Source organism: Pelodiscus sinensis, chromosome 30 (assembly GCF_052426305.1).
Source record: "Pelodiscus sinensis isolate ZL-2025 chromosome 30, ASM5242630v1, whole genome shotgun sequence".
Lineage (NCBI taxonomy): Eukaryota > Metazoa > Chordata > Testudines > Trionychidae > Pelodiscus > Pelodiscus sinensis.
Window position 1 is genome coordinate 8707026 of NC_143081.1, and position 20973 is coordinate 8727998.

Here is a 20973-nt window from a genome sequence, read left to right on the forward strand (position 1 = left end):
CAGGCTGGAGCTGCTGAACCTGCAGGGGCTGGCTTGGTTGGTTCTGTGTGGGGAGGTGAGTGTCGCACGGAGACAGGACAAGGGGTGTGAGAGCGTGTGGCACTGAGCTGTTGGGCGCCACGCCGAGATGTGCCCCTCTGGCAAACGTTTGGCCCCTGCTGGCGTAGAGAAAGGCGCAGGGCTCTGCCATGGGCTGGGTCCGCCTAACCTCAGTAAAGCGCAGACAGGATCTAGATGGGGTGGGGAATAAAACGGCAGCAATTCGCCAGGGTGAGCCACTGCGGGGCCGACGTCTCTCAATTTTCCCTGCATCTCCGCTGTGTTCCCCGGACCTGCGGTGGCGCAGGTAAATACGGAAGCGTGGGGACCCGTCAGTTCCTAACTCGGGCAGAGCGGATCCGGCCCGCGGTCCAGTGTTTGTCCTCCCCTGCGCAAGAACGAGCAAAAGCCAAGCTGCTCCCAAAGGTGAGTGGGGGTGGAGAGCGCGCCGGTTGAATCAGAACTTCCCAGGGAGCAGGAATGACACGTGGTTTTAATCAGACTATTCTCCTACCGGACGAAAGAAAAATGCAGAAACGGAAACGAACAAAAAACAAAGCTCAATGGGGGAAATAAATGAAACACCCCGAACGGAATTTCAAAAACAATGAAGACATAAACCCAAGTAACACACAGAGCCCCGCTCTAGATACTCTACTACCAGCGCTCTTTAAATAATACAATCTATCTACGCAAAGCGAGCCAAAATCGCAGCTCTTACCTTTACCCTGTACTTCTGAAGAAAATCAACTTTTTTTCCACTACTGAAGTCGGGGGAGAGCGCGCACGCAGTCCCCCACTACCACAAATTGTGCAGTCGAGTTTCCCCATTCGGAGAAATCGCAGGAGTCAGCGCATCCTCAGTGCAATGGATGGGCCTCATCCTGGGAAAACCACCTTCCTGATCGTGGTATTTCCCCTGCCAGGTAAGTATACATTCCTATCCACAAGCCCCGCTGGCCCTCAAGCCCCCCGACTCTCACATCACGGTGGGACCCGCCTTCCACCTTGAAACAACCCCGCCGACACCGCTTCCTGCTGCCGCAAGCTGCTCCGGCTCCAACTTGGGACCCCACCCGGAGCCGCACTCGCCACAATCGGGCCCCTGCTGGTCACCCCGCTCCCGCTCCCACAATGCTCCGCGCGGACACATCTGAATACTCACACGGCTCCGGATAGGTCCCGCCCCGGGCTACCTGTGCTCAGCACCCTGCCCTGTCAAGCCAGACCCGGCTCTGCAGCCGATGCCCACGTGCTGCTCGTGAGCGCGGGAATCGTGGAGTCAAGGCAAAGACACCGACTAACATCCCAGCCTTTGGTGTCAGGCCCAGACACCGATTTGCTGCTAGAAGCGGGGGATTGTGGGCGACAAACTCTCCGGGCTCGTCTACACTGGCCCCTTTTCCGTAAGGGGCATGTAAATTTCACCTATCGTCGTAGGGAAATCCGCGGGGGATTTAAATATCCCCCGCGGCATTTAAATAAAAATGGCCGCCGCTTTTTTCCGGCTTTTAAAAAAGCCGGAAAAGAGCGTCTAGACTGGCCCCGATCCTCCGGAAAAAGCGCCCTTTTCCGGAGGGTCTTATTCTTACTTTGAAGTAAGAATAAGACCCTCCGGAAAAGGGCGCTTTTTCCGGAGGATCGGGGCCAGTCTAGACGCTCTTTTCCGGCTTTTTTAAAAGCCGGAAAAAAGCGGCGGCCATTTTTATTTAAATGCCGCGGGGGATATTTAAATCCCCCGCGGATTTCCCTACGACGATAGGTGAAATTTACATGCCCCTTACGGAAAAGGGGCCAGTGTAGACGTAGCCTCCGAGTATCAGGCTGGCGGGTGGGTGAAAACTGCCGCTCGCTGCCAGGATTGCGTTAGAAACGTGGCTGCGAAGTGCTATGTTCCTAGACGCCCAAGGCCCGTAGATACAGAGCGCCCCGCACATCCCGTCTGATTGTAGCCCCTCTGACAACTGCCCCTGGACTGACCGTGTCTGCGCGTTTCTCTCTCCGGCTCCCTCCGCCCCGCGGGCACTGGCACAGAGCGCAGGGCAGAAGGGACCGCTGGCACCACTCAGCGTGACTTCCTGCAGAGCGCAGGCCGCGGGGATTCTGGCCGGGGGTGGATCCAAGGGAGCTGGGAGCGCAGGAGCAACGAATCCCACCAACCACGTTTTGCGACACCACCCTCTACAGAAAACCCACTGACTCATACAGTTACCTACATGCTTCCAGCTCCCATCCAGAACACACCATACGATCCATCATCTACAGCCAAGCCCTAAGCCCTTCGATACAACCGCATCTGCTCTAATCCCACAGACAGAGACCAGAAACTTCAGGATCTCTACCAAGCATTTATAAACCTCAACTACCCACCCGGAGAAATAAAAAAGCAAATTGAAAGAGCCAAACGAATACCTAGCAACCATCTACTACAAGACAGACCCAAGAAAACCAACGATAGAACACCACTTGTCATCACCTACAGCTCCCAACTTAAACCTGTCCAACACATTATCAATAGATTACAACCTATACTGGAACAGGACACTAAACTCCAAGAAGCTCTGGGAGACAGACCCATAGTCTCCTATAGACAACCACCTAACCTCAAGATGATTCTTACCAACAACCACAGGACATACCACACTAATACCAACCCTGGTACTTTCCCTTGCAACAAACCCCGCTGCCAGCTTTGTCCACATATTCACTCTGCTGACACCATTATTGGACCTAACCAAGTGAGTTATAAGATCAAGAATACATATTCCTGCGCCTCCAGAAATATAATCTATGCTATCGTGTGCCGGAAGTGTCCGTCTGCTATGTACATTGGACAAACATCTCAGACACTTCGCCAAAGAATCAATGCCCACAAAACAGACATTAGACAGGATCACAAAGAAAAAACAGTTGCTTCTCATTTCAACCAGAAAGGACACTGTCTCAATGACCTGCTAACCTGCATCCTACTTCAGAAGACATTCAAATCTGCACTTGAAAGAGAATCCTCTGAACTGGCATTCATGCTAAAATTCGACATTCTCGGCAGGGGACTTAACAAAGACTCCAGCTATCTTACCCATTACAAAGACAGCTTCCCCAATTATCACCTCTAATACTATTAACTCACAGACATCTATCCTTCCCCACCTCTAATATCATTAACTCACTGGCATTCACCTTCCTTTCCCCCCCCCCCCCCATCCGCCTTCTCTTCTGAAATGTGATTTGTGCTTTTCATATGTGTTCATTTTTTTAAATTGTATCCTTTGGTATATATGGCTGTGACTATTTTCTTCCACTATTTGATCTGAGGAAGTGGGTCTGGCCCACGAAAGCTCATCATCTAATAAACCATCTTGTTAGTCTTTAAAGTGCTACATAGTCCTGCATTTTGTTTCAGCTACCCCAGACTAACACGGCTACATTTCTATCACTGTTTTGCTTCAGTGAAAGTGCCCGATCTGCAATGCGAGCCGGGCTGTGGGAACAGGGCTCCCGCCCCCACGGGACTGGCAGAGGCAGCCAGCGAGGTCTGCCCCGCAGGCCCTGGGGAAGCAAAGGGGGGAACGTTGCTTGGTAATGAAAAGATTTAAAATCTCCCCGCGGGTTTGGATTTCACCCACCGAAACTTGTTCCCGTTCTGTGCCCAGCGTCCGGCTGTTTGTGTCTCTTCTGCCCCGCGTGGCGGCCGCGGGTTCTGCAGCCTGGGTTTTTGCAGGGGCATCAATAGGTTTCGTGTCGCTGTGTCTCTGGCACAGTAATAGCGGGCGGTGTCCTCGGGCTTCAGGCCGGTCAATTGCAGGTGCAGCAGGTTGTTGGGGTTGTCCCTGGCGATGGTGAATCGACTCCCAAGTGCATCAGAGTAGAACGTGCTGCTCCCACTGCCGCTGCTGATATCAGCCACCCACTCCAGCCTCATCCCGGGAGCCTGCCGGACACAGTCCATCCAGTAGCTGCTGAAGGTGAAGCCCGAGGCTTTGCAGGAGAGGCGCAGAGAGTCTCCGGGCTTCTTCACATCCCCCCCGGACTCCACCAGCTGCACCTGGGACCGGGCACCTGCAGTTAAAGACCCAGCTTGTTAATATCGGATGACAAAAGTACTAACTGGCAGTTATTCAGAAGAAGAAAATACCTGCCAAAGCTGCTGCAGAGACAAAGAGAAGGAGCCAAAGTCTCATTGTCCCTGGTGGTGGCGGGGAAAGGTCTCAGAGGACTGGCTGGTCGCTGCCCAGACTCAGGGGGCTGCGGGTTGTCCCTTCGAGTGCAGCCTGAGCAGAGGGAGAGATTTAAAGAGGACGCTGAGTCCCTCATTTGCATACACCGCCTTATATGCGACACGCGCTGCTTCAGCTGTGGTTCTGACCGCCACTCCCGAGGGCTCCGGGTGCAGGAGTCAGAGTGCACCCGCCTGTGGGTCCCGATCCCGGCAGACACTGAAGCACGTGGACATGGGTCTGAGCTCGGAGTTAACTGATTGTCTCAGTAGGAAGATTCTTCGTATTGTGAACTGAAAATGTAACAGGCGATAGGAAGGAAACTGACAGAACAGAACCAAGGGCTCCCCCCGCCCGGGTGAGATGGGCCCGGTGCTGGGCGCTGGGGGCGGGAATTCCCGGAGCCTGTGCCCAGGGTCAGTCTGCGGGAAGAAACGCTCCCACGTGACACTTTGCTGTTCCCTTGTGGCTCTGTCCCCTGGGTGCCCGTGGGAACTATTTCCCTCTCGTACCAGTAGCCTGGAATCTTTTCTAAGGTCACTCACTAGCGCAGCTGGCGGAGCGTCAGGCTGTTAACCCGAGAGCCGAGGTGTCCAGCCCGTGTCCGGGGCTTTTAACGCTGCTTGTGCACCAGGAGCTCAAGGAATCCCGGCTGAGCCCGGAGCGACACCCCCATTCCCAGCCTGTGGGGCCAGTGTCTGAAGGAAATTCCCTTTCTCCTGGGGAGCCCTTAGGCAGCAGCCTGGAGACTCAGATCCACAGGATCCGGCTGGCGGGGAGAACTGCGGGCCCGGGAGCTGAGGGAGCCAAGGGAACAGAGGGGGAGTCCCGGGGACACAGCAGCAGTGGAGAAGCGATAAGGGCGGAGGGCCTGGGAGCCTCCTGCGGGTGAAAGGCTGCGCCAGCCTGTCCAGGAGAGTCTGAGAACAGCGGGGCGGCCAATAGCGCTGGGTCCGGTCCCAGACATTCCATTCTAGGATGCGCTCCTCGGACTGCACCGCCGGCAGGGCAGGTGGGGGCTTCGTGGATCCCTGTTGCTCACAGCCAGCCCCACCCCACATCATACGCCACAAATCACAGGCTGGGGCAGCCACAAAGGCTGACAGGGAGCCCGTCAAGGCCGACATCGCCCACCCAGCTCGGCCAAACGGACGCAGCTTATGATTGTTTTCCTTCCACCCAGAATCCCTCCCTTCTTCTGGGCTGCTGTAGCTAACCCTAGGATGCCATGAGACAGGCACAGGAGTCTGCCTCTGAACAGCCAGTCGCACCCCACAGGCTTTCACAGAACAAAAGCGGGAAGGGCTCTGACCTTCATGCCTCCCTTAGCTTGAGCTTCCTTCTTTGCCCCATTCCTGCCTCGCTTCTGCCTTTGGCAGGTCACACAGGGGAGGCAGCAAGAAGAGCCGACTCCATGTGCCACCTACCAAGGGCACCAGAGGCCAAGAAGCCACAAGCCTCCAACAGGTGACCAGCCTGACTCATCTCACTTCCCCAGGCTGACACCAAGGTGCGTTCTGAGCTGACGACACAGGAGAGCTGAACTCACCTGAGGGACAGGCCGGGCAGCAGGAGGTGCACTTAACAGGGCTCCAAGGAGAGTCCCAGTAAGAGAAGGCACTTTGTGTGTGTTAGGCAAAGGTGATAACCACTACACCACAGAAACTCCCCAGAAGGTAACCTCTCTTGTACACAAATTGGAATAAATATTCTGCCAGGCTCGGGGAAGGAGGAGGGCGAAGGAGAAGTGCCGCTCATGGGAAAAGAGAGTGTTGGCATGGGCTGTAGGGTCAGAGGTCAAAGGTCAAACGGCATAGGGTGTAGGAGTGGGGATCAAATCGTGTTAGGCAATGGGGAGCAAGGAGCTGGCTTGGGGCTAGGCAGACCAGTAACATTTAATTTGCGTTTTCATTGTTTCCATATGAATATGCTACCGGTCCTCCAAACGTTTTGAATGGGTTTGCCGTTCTGTGGCATAAAAATGGTTGGGAACGACTGCACCAGAGCATCGCATGACAGTGAGTTTTCCTGGTGGAGTCTGCGGTATGTGAGAAAGCATGTCCTGCGTGTATTTCTGCTGCTAGCTCTGTGTTAGTTCCTCTCGTTCTTGCCTTGGGAGAAAAGGGCAGATCCCTCATTTCTCTATTTACCTTTTCCAACAGCATTCATGAGGGTGCAGAACTCTATAATATCCCCCCTAAATAATTTCTTTTCTCCATAGCTAGCTAGTTAGATAGAGGGGGTGCATGGGGATAGACAGACAGACAGACAGATGCTGTCCATAATAGAGACCTCGAGACAGCGTCTGTCAATTTGAGGCTGTCTCCTGTCCCGCCCTGCTTGTCTGCATAGAAACCGCTTCCCCTTTTTGTACCAGGCCCTGCGTTGCGCTGTGTCACTGTGTCTCCCCTGGCGCAGTAATAAGCGGCGGTGTCTGCAGCTGTCAGCGAGCGGAGCTGCAGCGAGAACTGGTTCTTGGCGGTGTCTGCAGAGATGGTGACTCGGCCCTGGAGAGACGGGGCGTAGTTTGTGGCCCCGCTGCTGTATGGATATACCCGGCCCATCCATTCAAACCCTTTCCCAGGGGGCTGCCGGATCCAGTGCCAATCGTAGCCGCTGGTACTAACAGAAAACCCAGAGACAGCGCAGCTCATTGTGAGGGTCTCTCCGGGCTTCACCGACCCCGGGCCGGACTGGACCAGCTGCACCTGGGAGACGACACCTGGGGGCAGGGAAACAGAGCCAGGAATTAATTAATCACTGAATGAACCCAGGGTCTGCCGCTGATTCCCCCACGTGCCCCACGGACACTCACAGCTGGGGGCGGCGAGCAGAGCAAGGAAAAGCAGCAGAGCTTCCATTCTGGCTCTCAGGCACTGAGAGAAACTTCAGATCGCGCAGGGCCGGGCCGGTCTGTGTCTGGGCAGAGACTGGGGCTCCTAGAACCAGGGACTGGTATTTAACCCGACAGCCCCAAGCAGGGATTTGCATGCGGGTTCCCAGGTGGGTATAAGAGAGGCCAGGGGCTGAGCGCTCAGTACAGGGCGATGTGCCCTGGGGGTCAGATGTCCCCTTGCAGCTCAGCGCACATATAATGCCGGGAGACGGTTTTGTGAGGGGTGGGGGACGCTGTGAGCACAGGGCCTGACTGAGACTCCGCAGAACCCGCTGGGACAGGGAGTCACATGCTGGTATCCACCCAGTTGGGATGAAGTGGCAGAGACTCCTCCAGCCGGCGGAGCTGAGTGTTGGGAGAGAGACTCTTACCCAGGGCCAGACCCACTTGACAGGGTTAGCCCCTGGCGGGCCCCCACACCGCCATATTGACTTGCGCCTCCGCAGGTTCAGGGGACCACAGCGCCCATTGGCCGCGGATCGCCTGCGGAGGTTCAGGTAAATACAGCGGCAGCGGCCCACCAGAGCTAAGCCTGGTGAGCCGCTGCCGAGTCATTGCCCACCCCTGCTCTGATCTGTCTTATGGTAGGATCCAAATGCCCGCGCAGTCAGCGGTGTCCGGGCCTTGGCGCAAGAGATGCCTCAAAATGAGCTGGGGAAACGAAGGCGCCAAATACAAACACCGCTCCGGCAGTGTCAGTACAAACGGGCTGCGCCTGAGAATGGCTGGATGCAGGGACAGAAGTCTCGGGGGGGGGGGGCAGCCGTTCCAGTCTGTGGCTTTACAACTAACTCATCTCATGCAGTGGGTCTTACCCACGTAACCGCAAGATTCTCTGCACGTGTGTTAACCTTGCGGGTGCCCCAGGCTCCTCCTTGCTTTTACAGGCCTATAAGAACCGCCAGAGCGTGTAACACTAATTGCCTGTTGTGACGTAGTGGGGGTACCTGGCTGGTTTCTATGCTGCTGGCTCTGGGGGAACCCCCACTGGCTGCCGTGGGTACCACGACCCAGCAAAACAGGATGAGTCACTATGCAAACCAGTGGCCAGACACCCCCCATGGAGAGGAACAAAGGAAGGTGGAATGCTGCCTTGGCTGGGGGGCAGGGCTGGAAGTTGGGGAGTTGGTTGCTGGCTGTCGGAGGGCATGGAGGAGAGCCTAGGGGAAGGGGCTGGAGTTTAGGGGCCCAGTCTCCCCCATCTCAAGGGGGCCTGAGGCATCCTAGCCCAGTTCCTGTAACCAGATTACATCTGTGCTGCGCTGTGCTGGAGGAGCAATAAACCACCCTCAATTCCACTGGCTGGTGCAGTCTGTTTGTGCCATTTCGGGGTGCAGGAGACGGGGAACCCCCAACGCGCCGTCACACCTGTGTAGCCCAATGCCCTGTTTTCTGACAGAGGCCAATGCCAAGTGCCCCAGAGGGAACAGGAAATCATCCCGTGAACCCTCCCTCGTCACCCATTCCCAACTTCGGAGACTATCGCTGCCCATCTTGGCCAACAACCATTGATGGGCTGTCCTGTATGACAGTATTTGTTAAACTTTTTAAGTCCCAGGAACACCAAACACCTATTTTCATGAGGAATACCAAGAGTTTTTGGTTGAGAAATAAAACCCACCCCCACACCTTGAACACCAAGCGACTTTTATTGACAATGAGAATATTCGCTCCCTGCTCAATGATTATTTAAGTATCTTTTTAATTCTCTTTTGAAAAACGGAACATCTTTTTTAATCCAAGTATCCCAAACTTAACGTATCAATAGCGGCTGTAGGGCAGTTCTCTGCCCTGGCAGGCAGGATCCCCAGCCCAGCAGCGTGCAGCCACTCAGAGCTGGCTCTGCTCTTGGCCCCGCAACTCTCCTCCCCCCTGCAACGGGCGATACAAGCCGGGCGCAGAAGCGCGTGTGGAGGAACGCGGGGAGCCCCGCCTCATTTCCTGCCGCGTAACCGCTCGCTCACCTCTTCCACCCTTCGCACCACCCGCTGCGGCTCTAGCGGCCGCAATTGTTCCTCAAGCGGTCGCGACAGACCTGAGCGTTCTCCGCCGAACACAGTTGAAGAAACAAGGCAATAGACGAAGAGTTTTGTCTGAGTATAAATCCATCTCCTCTCATTGTGCGTCTCGCACAGTAATAGCGGGCGGTGTCCTCCTCTTTCAGGCCGGTCATCAGGCCGGTCATGCCCAGGTGCAGAGCGGAGACGGAGTTGTCTCTGGAGATGGTGAATCGGTCTTGAACAGCCGGGGAATAATACTGTTTAGAGCCAGTGGGCTTGCTCACCAGGGTTACCCACTCCCGGATCCATTCCATCTGGTAGTCACTGAAGGTGAAGCCGGAGGCTTTGCAGGAGAGGCGCAGAGAGTCTCCGGGCTTCTTCACATCCCCTCTGGACTCCACCAGCTGCACCTGGGACAGCGCATTGGGGTTTTCCCGTCTCCTGCACCCCCGTAGTGGCCCAAACAGACTCCACCAGCCAGTAGAATAGAGAGTGTTTATTGCTTCTCCAGGATACAGCACAGCAGAGATGTAATCTGGTTACAGAGCAGGACTAGATTGCCTCAGCCCCCCCCCCTTGAGATGGGGGAGACTGGACCCCTAAATCCCAGCCCCTTTCCCTAGGCTGTCTCCTTCATGCTATCAGACAGAAATAACCAACTCACTTCCAGCCCTGCCCCCAGCCAGGGCTCCACTCCCCTTCTTCTCATTGTTCCGCTCCCTGGGAGATAGCTGGTCAAACAGGTATGGAGCCCCCTTGCATAATGACTCATCCCCTGCCCTGCTGGGCCAAGCTACAGACAGCAGCCAGTGAAGGTCACCCACAGCCCACTGCCCAGCATAGCAACCAGCAAGGTACCCACACTACGTCACAGCACCTGAGACAGGAAATCTGGGGGCAAAAGAAGAAAAAAAGAGGTTAAGAATCCGGTTCACACGAGAGCTCCGGCAGCGATCCCAGAAGCCGCGAGGCCGATTTCCATTGGAGTCAGTGGCTTTCGGCTGGGTCAGGAACGGCTCATGCCAAAATTTGTGAATGGGTTTGCCATCCCCGGCATTAAAAAGGTGGTTCTAGTCTTACCTGCAACCCTGCAGCGGTCACGCCCACACTGCTGGGTAACGAGCAGGCTGGTCTGTGGGGACAAAGAATCAGGCTGGGACTCAGGAGACGTGAATGCGGTTCCTGGCTTTGCTCCTGGGTGCTGGGGGACTGCGGGCAAGTCCCTTCTGCTTCCTGTACTTCAGTTTCCCCCTCTGTGAAACCGGGCACAATAGCACTGACCGCTCCTTAGAAAGAGCTTCTGTGACTGATCTGAAACAGGTACCAGGGCTGCTGGGAACAGACACGTGTGTGGGGTTTGTCCATGGACACACGGGTGAGGTAAATACCCCACGTGACCTGCTGTCACTTGTGACTTGCTGTAAACTAGTGATGGACAAATACTGGCCCACAGGCCAAATCCGCATCACTGTATGTACCTGCGCCTCCCCAGGTACGGGGGATCACAGCCCCTGTTGGCTGAGGAGAGCTGGAGGCCTACAAAAGGCAGCACGGCTAGGTGGTGGGGCTGCCTGGTGCAGCATCTAGTTTTAGCAAATGCCGAGGAGGGGTCCCACATGGAAAGGGAGTTAAGTATCTAACTGCATTTGGGATTCACAGCCCTGTCCGAAAGATAGGTGCTTCAGATGATCCTTAATAACACTCCCAAGCCCCTTGTGTCACAAAAGTAATCGGTGTGGTTTCCTATAGCCTAGTGGTTAGAGCTCTTACCTAGGAAATTGTGACGTAGTGGGGGTACTTGCTGGGCTGTGGTGACCTCTGCTGTCTGGAGCAAGACCCATCAGGGAAAACCTTATTATGCAAAGGTACCATACCGGTTGAACCAGCCTACCCCCCATGGGGAGAAATAAAGGAAGGTGGAATGCTGCCCTGGCTGGGAGAGGTAGAGTTAGTTCCTGTCTGGAAAGCAGGGGAGAAGGAGCTGGGGAGGGGGGCTGGGACTCCTCTATCTCAAGGGGAGCACTGAGGCCTCTTAGCCCCAGTTCCTGTAACCAGATTACATCTTTGCTGTGCTGTATCCTGGAGGAGCAATAAACCACCCCCAATTCCACTGGCTGGTGGAGTCTGTTTGTGCCATTTCGGGGTGCAGGAGACGGGGGACCCCCAACACGCCGTCCCAGAAATGAAACAGCCAGGATCATCCGGCTTGAGCCTGATGTGAGAGCAGGGATTTGAGACCCTCTGTAGTGAAGGGGAGGGTGACATGGGGGGGCATTAATTTATTCTCTGAGAAACAGCTTCAAGAGAAGATATTAAAAGACCCCTCCCTCAAATCTCCTCTCGTTCCGCATTCGCTCCGGGCTGTTTTGCTGCTGACACAGGTGACTGTCACAGAAGCCTAATTCATATTTTGAAAACTGACCTAGCGCTGCAGCCAGAAACATCCACTAACCGTGAGGGGCCTATGAAATTGGGGAGAAATGACCCCGGCTTGTTTACCTGGGCAAATTCTCCCTGGAGGGACTAAAGGCACGAGGGGTGGCAGGATGCCTGGATTCTCTCACTGGGGTTTCTGAAGGGCTGTAGCTCTGGTCTGTGTCACTGTGTATGTAGCACAGTAATACGTGGCGGTGTCATCGGCTCGCAGGCTGCCCAGCTGCAGCCAGGCCGTGCTTATGGAGTTGTCCCTGGTGAGGGTGACTCGACCCTGGAAGGCCGGGGCGTAGCTAGTGCTACCAGCTCTAGGACAGATGTATCCCATCCACTCCAGGACTTTCCCGGGAGCCTGCCGGACCCAGCTAATGCAATAGTCGGTAAAGGTGTAGCCGGAGGTTTTACATGTGACCTTCATGGACTCTCCGGGCTTCTTGATTTCTGCCCCAGACTGGGTCAGCTGGATCTGGGAGTTGGCACCTGTGGAAAAAACAATACAAATGCCGTTAATTCCCTTCTATTCCTCCTCTTCCCGGTCTTATCCAAGCCCTTGTCTTGCCTCCTAAAGGCAATCTCTGATCTGCCTTTTAATAAGAACGAATTTGTCCCCGTCATATCCCTGTGCAGCAGGGAAGGGAAGTACAATTATCCTCATTTTTCAGAGGGGAAACTGAGGCACGATCTGGTCTGGCGGTTTTTCAAAGCTGTGTACGGGATTCCTAATACGGAGTAATGAAACCTGGGCATCAAAACCTGCTACTTGGCTTGAAAATGCCACCCTGTGCGATGTGCTCAGAGCTGGGATCTAGAATCCAGAGTTCCTGATCCACCTCCTACTTCTTCACCTTGAAACCATCTTTGCTCCTCCAGCCCAGCTGTGCCCAGCAGACACCCGCATCCATCACTCACCTGAGACAGCCGCCAGAAGGAAACAGAACCCCAGACCGATCATTGTCATTCTCCTCTCCCACCTCGTGCGCTGCAAAGCAGGAAACCCGCCGCCTGTTAGCGAGGCCCCCTGGCTGTTCTTTACCAGGCAGTTTTCCTGCTTCATTTGCATGTGGGCGGGGCTACATCGTTTGACGAAACCTCGGCTGTGCCCGCCTGGACAAATAAATGGCCTAAGAATCTGACTGGAGGGACACGGGCACGGAGGAGGCCAGAGCAGATCTATGGACTCTGCCCCGATCTAAGACAACACTGAAGCTACTTTGACCTCAGCGGTGCTTGAGGGGCTGCGATATGGAGTCGATGGGTCCGCGCAGTTATCTAGGCAGAGCTCCGAGTGGGGGTTCCCGCCTGACGTGTCACTAACAGAAAAGGTCTCAGGCCAATGGGGTCTGTGTGACAAAGGCCCCGAGAGGGACCCGCTCAGTTTAAGGCCCGTGTGACCCTCCTGTGCACAAAGCTCCCACCGCCCAAGATGGGATGTTTCCAAAGGCGCCTAAGGGATTTAGTTGCCCAAATGGACACGAGTTGAGAATCCAGACTCGTTTGTTCAACTTTGCAACCCCTCCCCATAAGAAAAGGGGGCGGGGAGAAATAGAGGCACAGCTAGTGGCAGGGACTCTCCCAGCAACAACAGAGTGACAGAGTGTGACGGCGCGTTGGGGTTTTCCCGTCTCCTGCACCCCCGTAATGGCACAGACATAATCCACCAGCCAGTAGAATAGAGGGAGTTTATTGCTCCTCCAGGATACAGCACAGCACAGATGTAATCTGGTTACAGGAACTGAGGCTAGGATGCCTCAGCCCCCCTAGAGATGGGGGAAACTGGGCCCCTAAATTCCAGCCCCTTTCCCTAGTCTGTCTCCTCCATGATCACAGACAGCAACTAACTAACTCACTTTCAGCCCTGTCCCCAGCCAGAGCTCCACTCCCCTTCTTCCCATTGTTCCGCTCTCTGGGAGATACCTGTCTGACGAGTTTTGAAGCCCTCTTTCATAATGACTAACCTCTGTCCTGCTGGGCCGTGCTGCAGCCAGCAGCCAGTGGAGGTCACTCACAACCCACTGCCCAGCATAGCAACCAGCAAGGTACCACCCCTACGTCACACAGATCCAGGAGCCAATCCCTGCGTCTGACTCCCAAGCCTCAACCCAGCCACCTCACCCCAGTTCGCACGGTGGGATCCCAAGGAGTCCCGCCCCGTCCCCCGAGCTGTACAAGGCAGAGCGAGTTAATTCCATTTGTATCATTTGGATTGTCACGTGAAGAGGGTCGGGGATGGTGCTTCCCAGAACCCTTATATCCCCCGTAATGGCACAGACAGAAGAAAGAACCGGGAATCAGACTGTCCCTGCGCTCTGTGTTCTTGTCTGACAGACAATCGCCCCGCCCCGGTCACTGCCGGACAGGAGCGTGTGGGCTGTTCGCATCCATCCCCGTGTGTGTCCTGATCTCTGAGGGGCCCCGCTCGCCCTGCTCCTCTGGCCTCGCCAGGCTGCTCAGAAACCGCTTCCCCTTTTTGTGCCGGGCCCGCTGCGCTCTGTGTCACTGTGTATCTAGCGCAGTAATAGGTGGCGGTGTCTGCAGCTGTCAGCGAGCGGAGCTGCAGCGAGAACTGGTTCTTGGCGGTGTCTCCAGAGATGGTGACTCGGCCTTGGAGAGACGGCGCGTAGCCTGTGTTCCCATCATATGGATACACGTATCCCACCCACTCCAGCCCTTTCCCGGGGGGCTGCCGGTTCCAATGCCAGCTGTAATGCTGAGTAGAGATGGAGAACCCGGAGACAGCGCAGCTCAGGGTGAGGGTCTCTCCGGGCTTCACTGCCCCCGGGCCGGACTGGACCAGCTGCACCTGGGAGAGGACACCTGGGAAAAGGGAAAGAAAACAGGGAACAAATTAGCCAGTCATTGAATCTCTGTCCCTGTCCCCAATTCTCTCTAAAACACTCACGGTTGGGAGCCGAGAACAGTGAAAGGAAAAGCCACAGAAACGTCATTCTTGTTCTTCTGCACTGAGGGGAACTCCCCAGCGGGCAGGGCCGGGCAGGTCTGTGTCTGGCAGAGACTGAGGCTCCCAGAACCAGGGGCTGGTATTTAACCAGACAGTTCCGGGGCAGGGATTTGCATGCGGGTTTCACTCAGGGAGTATAAACACAGCAGAGCCCTAGGCAGGGAGCGGTGTGTGGTGGGAAACAGAGTCACACTCCCCTGCGTGTCCCAGCGTGTGACTCAGACTCAATGCGGAGTGATCGGAGCTCTTCACAGGGAACAGTTTTTCCGAGTCCCGTGTTGCTACGCTGGTGGGGGTTTGAATCCCACTTTCCAGCTGCACAGGGACCTCTCATGAGATTGACCTGCTATTGTGTGATGGAGAAGGCTCCACAACTGTGCTGTCGCAGCTCCCATTGGCCGAGAACAGCGATCCCGAGGGTGACCATCCAGCCCAATGTTAATGGGACAGTCTCTTATCTAAACCCTCCTGCAGGTTTCCCGACATTTTTAATAGGCAAAGTGTCTCGTGTTTCTGCTGCCCCTGCTGGTCAGTCTCAGTCAGTGCAGCCGCAGCAGCCGCCTGTTTGTGTGTCTGGCAGGAGAACGCGGCAGGCGGTGGCCAGCAGGTGGCGCTCTCAGGCAAGCAGCAGAGGCCGGGAAGAGGACGGGTAGCCTGTGTGTGATAGGGGGGTCCGGCTGTGGGGGTGAGTCAGTGGTTTGTGTCACCCCTCCCCATGGGCTCCCTAACGCAGGGTTTTTCAAGAGGGGCCTCAGCCCTTTCTGTCTGCAGGGCTGAAGCCCGATCCCTGACAGCCCCTGGTGCTGCCACCCCCTGAATTCCCAGCACACACTGGCTGAAGACACGATCCCGCCCCCTCCCATCCTCTAAGCTGTGGGTCGTGGGGCTCATGCTGGGAGTCCTGCATGCCCACTGCTCCCTGTGGAGAGAAGCCAGCAGAGCCCATGGCCAGATTTGTGGGGCTCTATCAAGTGCAGCGCAGTCCCCAGGAGAGCTCCACAGCCCTTCCTCTCTCTGCCCCCGGCGGGGTCACAGGCAACAGCCCCAGACACAAAGCTCCGTCCTCTGCTGCTAGAGCCGGTGCAGGGGCTTGAAGCTTCCCCTCAGCTCTCAGTCCCCTTTGCTCACACAGCCGGTGAGAGTGGCCACTCGATGTTCAGTCAGGGAGAGCCTCAGGCTGGGTTTCCCATCCCTCACTCCCTCTTTCTTTCTTTCTTTCTTTCTTTCTCCCCCACACCCATCTATCTATCTATCCCCATATACCTCATCTCTCCCTCTCTCTCTCTCGCTCTCCCCACCCCCACTGCCGAGGTCGGTGTCAATGGTACAAACGAGCCGCCAGTTACATCAATGAGACATTCCTAGGCCATAAGAACCTGTCCCAGGACGGCTCGGGAGATGGCGGGTCGGGGCTGTGCTGTGGGGCGGGTTTGGACTCCGGTTCCTCAGGCTGGGGAGAAGCGCTGCGGGGCCGGATAAAAGTCCCACGTGACGCTCAGTAGCTGCAGAGGCCCGGGGGCGGCCCGTTTACAAAGGGAGACATTTCACCCTTCCGAATGGCCAGTCGGTGCCGGAGATCGTCACCTCTAGTCCCCGGCCCTCGCCCAGGGCTCGGCCTTCCTGCTTCGTTGTTACGGGCTCCGCCCTCCACTGCCTGCGGAGGGAGACAGAGGGAGGCTTAAAGCAGAAAGGGGGAGGCCCTGGGGTCACAGTGCGAGGGTGGATGCACCGGCCCCTTCCTGCTCCGGTAAACGCACCCAGGCACCTGCGCTCCCCGGGCCGATGGAGCCAGCAGGGTCACTCCGTGAATGGCGGTCTCGGGGAGACACCTGGGAGTTCGGTCTCGTTGTTGCGGAATTAGCGCTCCACCCACCAGGCCCTTGCGGGGGCGGGTTTGGTCTCAGCTCAGACGGTTCCCCCGCCCTCTGTGTATCCGGCTTAGTAACACCCAGCGGTGCCCTCGTGGCTCGACAGCAGGTTTTCTGAGCGGCGTGCAGGGCCCGGCAAGCAGGGAGTCTGTGAGGCTCCCTGCTGCGTTTGTGGGCCTGATCCTGTGGCTTGTGGGCGGAGGGGCGGACTCGGCCCGCCCAGGGTGTTTTGCCCAGGCCTCTGTTCAGTGCTTCATGTGTTGCCTTTGGCCTGCCAAAGGGAGGCGAGAGGAGAGTCACTCTCCATTGCTGCCCGGTCTGCAGAGGTTGCTCTCAGGGCGCTGTTGCCTCCAGGGAATCACGAGGATTTTGCTCTCCTGTCCCAGCACTTGCAGTCAGAGCAGCTACCTTGCCAAGGCCAGTCCCAGAAGCCTCCTCACCAGCTCCAGGCTCCTGGTTTTATTCTCTCCAATCAGCCTTTTCCTCAACAAGCCATTACTGGGGGACCTGTTCAGGGCTCTTCTGTTTCCCAGAAGGCCATTGGAAAAGGTGAGCAGAGGCCATAGAAAGGCACCACTGGGAGTTGAACCCAGGTTCTCCTGTTTATTAGGCAGGGGCACTTTAACCAGCTGAGCTCGGCTCCTTCCAGCTGAAGCGTTTTTTAAATATTCTACTTTATGGTGCCAGAGAAACTTTCAACTTCCGCAGTGTGGCCCTTCCCCATCTCCCCCCTTCGAGTGTCCGGCTCCCTGGGCACAGGAAGCTGCAGCTCAGTGACAGAGGCTCTGACATGCGCATTTCCCCCAGCCACTGTGTCTGTAGCGGGGCCAGTGCTCTGTGTGTTCCCTGCAGCTGCCTTGGCTCAGCTCTGGGCCCCGGGAACCTTCCCAACGGCTCCTGACTTGGCGTTGGCCACTTGCCAAGACTAAGCCCCGGGGGAGGCTCTTTCCTCCCGGAACAAACACGGCCGGGCCTTTTCTCTTCCTGATGAGAGATTCAAACGGGGCCGAACAGACAAGCTGGGGGCTGCGAGGAGGACCTGGCCGGCCAAGCCAGAGTCTCCTGTGAGCAGGAAGGGTCTTTAGCCAGCTCTTCCCAGACACTCCCGTGTGGAGGCCTTTTCAGAGCCTTGCAGAGCCGCCCCACAGAGGACACAAAGCGATCCCGAACGGGAGTTCTCCAGGGCCCGCAGCCATCAAGCTGCCAGCAGCTCTGCGCACAGAGGCCCCCGCGGGTGGGAAAAGGCGTCGGCAGAGACTCTCCGCCACCAGCCAGAGTCACAGGGTGTGGAGCGTCGGGGACACTTTTTTTGTCTCCACATTGGTCAGGTGTCTCCTCAACCAGGGTCACCAAACACCCGAGTCTTTCGCAAAGACGCGCTAAATCCAAAGTCGGTCCCCTCCGGACTCCACCAGCTGCACCTGGGACCCGGCACCTGGGAACCGGAACGTTATGAATCAGGCTGAGAGCAGCAGCAATAACAGACTGTTCCCGGGTCCCGTCAGTGCTTCTGAGGGGAGCAAATACCCCCCAGAGCTGCTACCGTGACAGCTACATGGAGCCAAAGTTCCATTGTCCCTGGTCCGGCGGGGAAAGTTCTCAGGGGACTGGCTGGTAATTGCACAGACCCAGGGGCTGCGGATTGTCCCTGCGAGTGCAGCCTGGGCAGAGACAGGGACAGATTTAACCAGGAACCTCTCTCCCCTATTTACAGGGCCCGCTGCTTACACAGGACCTAAGCGCCCTCCCCCGAGGCTGAGAATTTCTGGCTGCAGGCTGAGGGCGGAATCAGCCCCTCCCTCTCTGTGTCGAGGTCCATCCAGGCTTCCCTATTAAATCCACGTGCGGAGCGATCTTATTAAGAGACTGAACCCATCGAGTCTGCTGAAATCAGTAGGAGAAGCGTGAAATGAACCAGATCCCCTGGGTCTGTGCAGCGCCCAGCTGTTCGCTCACGGGCCGGCGGCGGGGTTTTTGCAGGGGGATGTCGCGCTGTGGTTCTCTCTGGCACAGTGATAGCGGGCGGTGTCCTCGGGCCTCAGGCCGGTCATTTGCAGATACAGCAGCTTGTTGGGGTTGTCCCTGGAGATGGTGAATCGGCCTTTCACGCTGTCGGCGTAGGACACGGAGCTCCCGTCATCGTAAATACGAGAGACCCACTCCAGCGTCTTCCCGGGGGGCTGCCGGAGCCAGTATATGGAGTAGCCGCCGAAGTTGAAGCCGGAGCCTTTGCAGGAGAGGAGCAGCGAGTCTCCGGGCCTCTTCACATCCCCTCCGGACTCCACCAGCCGCACCTGGGACCGGGCACCTGGGGGTAAAGAGGCGGTAGAAATATTAGCGCGGAAACAGAACATGCACATTGTGTTCTGCCTGCCCAGTGCATTTAGCGTAGGACCCACCTGCCAGGGCTGCCGCCAAGAGAACTACATGGAGCCAAAGTCCCATTTCTCCTGATGCGGGAGGGGCAGTTTCTCAGGGGGCGGTGGCTGGGAGCTGCACAGCCCGGGCGGGACAGCTGGGGATGGTCGGTCCCACTGCAGTCTGGCCAGAGAAAGGGGGAGCTTTAAACAAGAACCCGTCTCTCCTATTTGCATTTCCCCTTCCTTATAAGCGTCGGAAACCCCTTCTCTGCCCGGCGCCAATGGGAAGCCTGGCCCGGGCAGTCAGAGGGGGGCGGGGCGTTTGTGATACCGCGGCGCCCTGACACCACTTGTCTGTAATAGAGAAACGAAGAACCAGCCCGTAGGCTCCGCCCCCTCCCTGGGTTCCAAAGCGCCGCGCACAGCGCATGCGCTGACAGGCCGGGGCCCGACTGGTTCCAACGGGCTTCGGGACCCGCCGGAGACCAGACCCTTTGGCTGGAGACTGAGGCCGATGAGGATGCGGCTCTCGGGGCCTGCGGGGTCAGGGGTTTGCGGGCACCGGTCTCCCGCTCTCGGGCCGCATTCGCCCCACAGGCAGGGGCTGGACGGAGTCGAGGTACCCGGGAGCAGCGAGGCTGCGGGGCGGATTCGGGCCCCCACTTCACTGGGCTCCTTCGAGAATTCCCGACTCAGCCACTAAATCTGCCCGGATCGCCTCGGCCATGGAGCGCGATGCAGGGTCCGCGTCACGGCCGGAAGCCAGACCGCCCCCCCCATGGCGGGCAACTAGGGGAGTTGGCTTTGGGGTGGGAACCAGTGTGAGAAGGGCCGGGCCGCCCTCGCTAGAGGCAGAGGCCCGGACTGGCCACCCCTAGGGACACTAAAGTAGAAGGAGCAGCCCCGGGCAGGAGCCCTCATGCAAAACCCCATCCCCGCCCGATCCGCCCCAATGGCCCCTGACCCCTCACCAATGGGATCGGATCCCACCTGCGCAGGGGTCTCTCTCTGACTTTTTCCAGCCCGCTCCACTGGTCTCTGCCTCTAGGTCCCGCAACCGGCCTCGGGGCCAGCCCGAGTCAATGAGGCGGGGCCGCAGCGGGGCTGTTTATCCTTGTGCAAAGAATTTTGGAATGTGGGTTGTGGGCCGCGAGCTGAGCCTCCCCCCTCCGAGTAGCTGGAAGGCGCCTTTGTGACGGCGCGTTGGGGGTTCCCCGTCTCCTGCACCCCGAAATGGCACAAACAGACTGCACCAGCCAGTGGAATTGAGGGTGGTTTATTGCTCCTCCAGCACAGCGCAGCACAGATGTAATCTGGTCACAATAACTGGGCTAGGATGCCTCAGGCCCCCTTGAGATGGGGGAGACTGGGCCCCTAAACTCCAGCCCCTTCTCCTAGGCTCTCCTCCATGCCCTCCGACAGCCAGCAACCAACTCACTAACTTCCAGCCCTGCCCCCCAGCCAAGGCAGCATTCCACCTTCCTTTGTTCCTCTCCATGGGGGGTGTCTGGCCACTGGTTTGCATAGTGACTCATCCTGTTTTGCTGGGTCGTGGTCCCCACGGCAGCCAGTGGGGGTTCCCCCAGAGCCAGCAGCATAGAAACCAGCCAGGTACCCCCACTACGTCACAGTTCTCCCCCCTCCGAGAGCGAACTGAGCAGGGTCACTCCGCTCGTGACCTAGGGAAGTTCGGGTCCTCTGCGTGGGAACCCGCCCTGGGGACATGGGTGCTCCCCTTGACTCGGGCCGGCCGTGGCGAGGCCCCACATGAATTGGCTTCCCTCTGTCCACTCGCCGCCCCGCTCCAGGGTGACTGGCCCAGGCCTGTCCTCGGGGGTCACACCCACCCTTCCGCTGGCCTTGATCTCTGGCCGGGGTCTCTCGGGCCGGGGCCATGAGCCCAGCGAGCCTTCTCTGGACAGCCAGGGCGGCTTCCACCCCCGATGCTCCATCCAGGGAGGACTTCCCCTCCCATAACTCTCTCAGCAAGCCCAGAGGGTCTATCTGGGGTAGAGACCCCCAAGCCGCTTTCCTCCTGTCTTGGGCCTTCCCGCCCCTCTGGCAGGAGTCACAGGACCGGCAGTACCGCTGCACGGCTGTAAAGATTCCCGGCCAATAGAAGTGCTGGAGCAGCTTCAGCCGGGTGCTCCGGATCCCCCGGTGGCCCCCAACGGGGACGTCGTGGGCCAAATACAGCAGCT

At 57.3% G+C, this 20973-nt stretch overlaps 1 non-coding gene and 1 gene segment (V, D, J or C); both read right to left on the reverse strand.

The window, feature by feature from the left end:
- Nucleotides 1-810: 810 nt before the first annotated feature.
- On the reverse strand, nt 811-973 carry LOC112545656 (U1 spliceosomal RNA). The gene has a single exon (XR_003089190.3). It is a non-coding gene; the product is annotated as a U1 spliceosomal RNA (small nuclear RNA).
- A 16477-nt stretch (nt 974-17450) lies between these two features.
- Nucleotides 17451-18956, reverse strand: LOC149521142 (Ig heavy chain V region 3-like). The segment is given in 2 exon segments: nt 17451-18720; nt 18812-18956. Coding segments are annotated over 2 exon segments (402 nt in total).
- Nucleotides 18957-20973: the final 2017 nt, after the last annotated feature.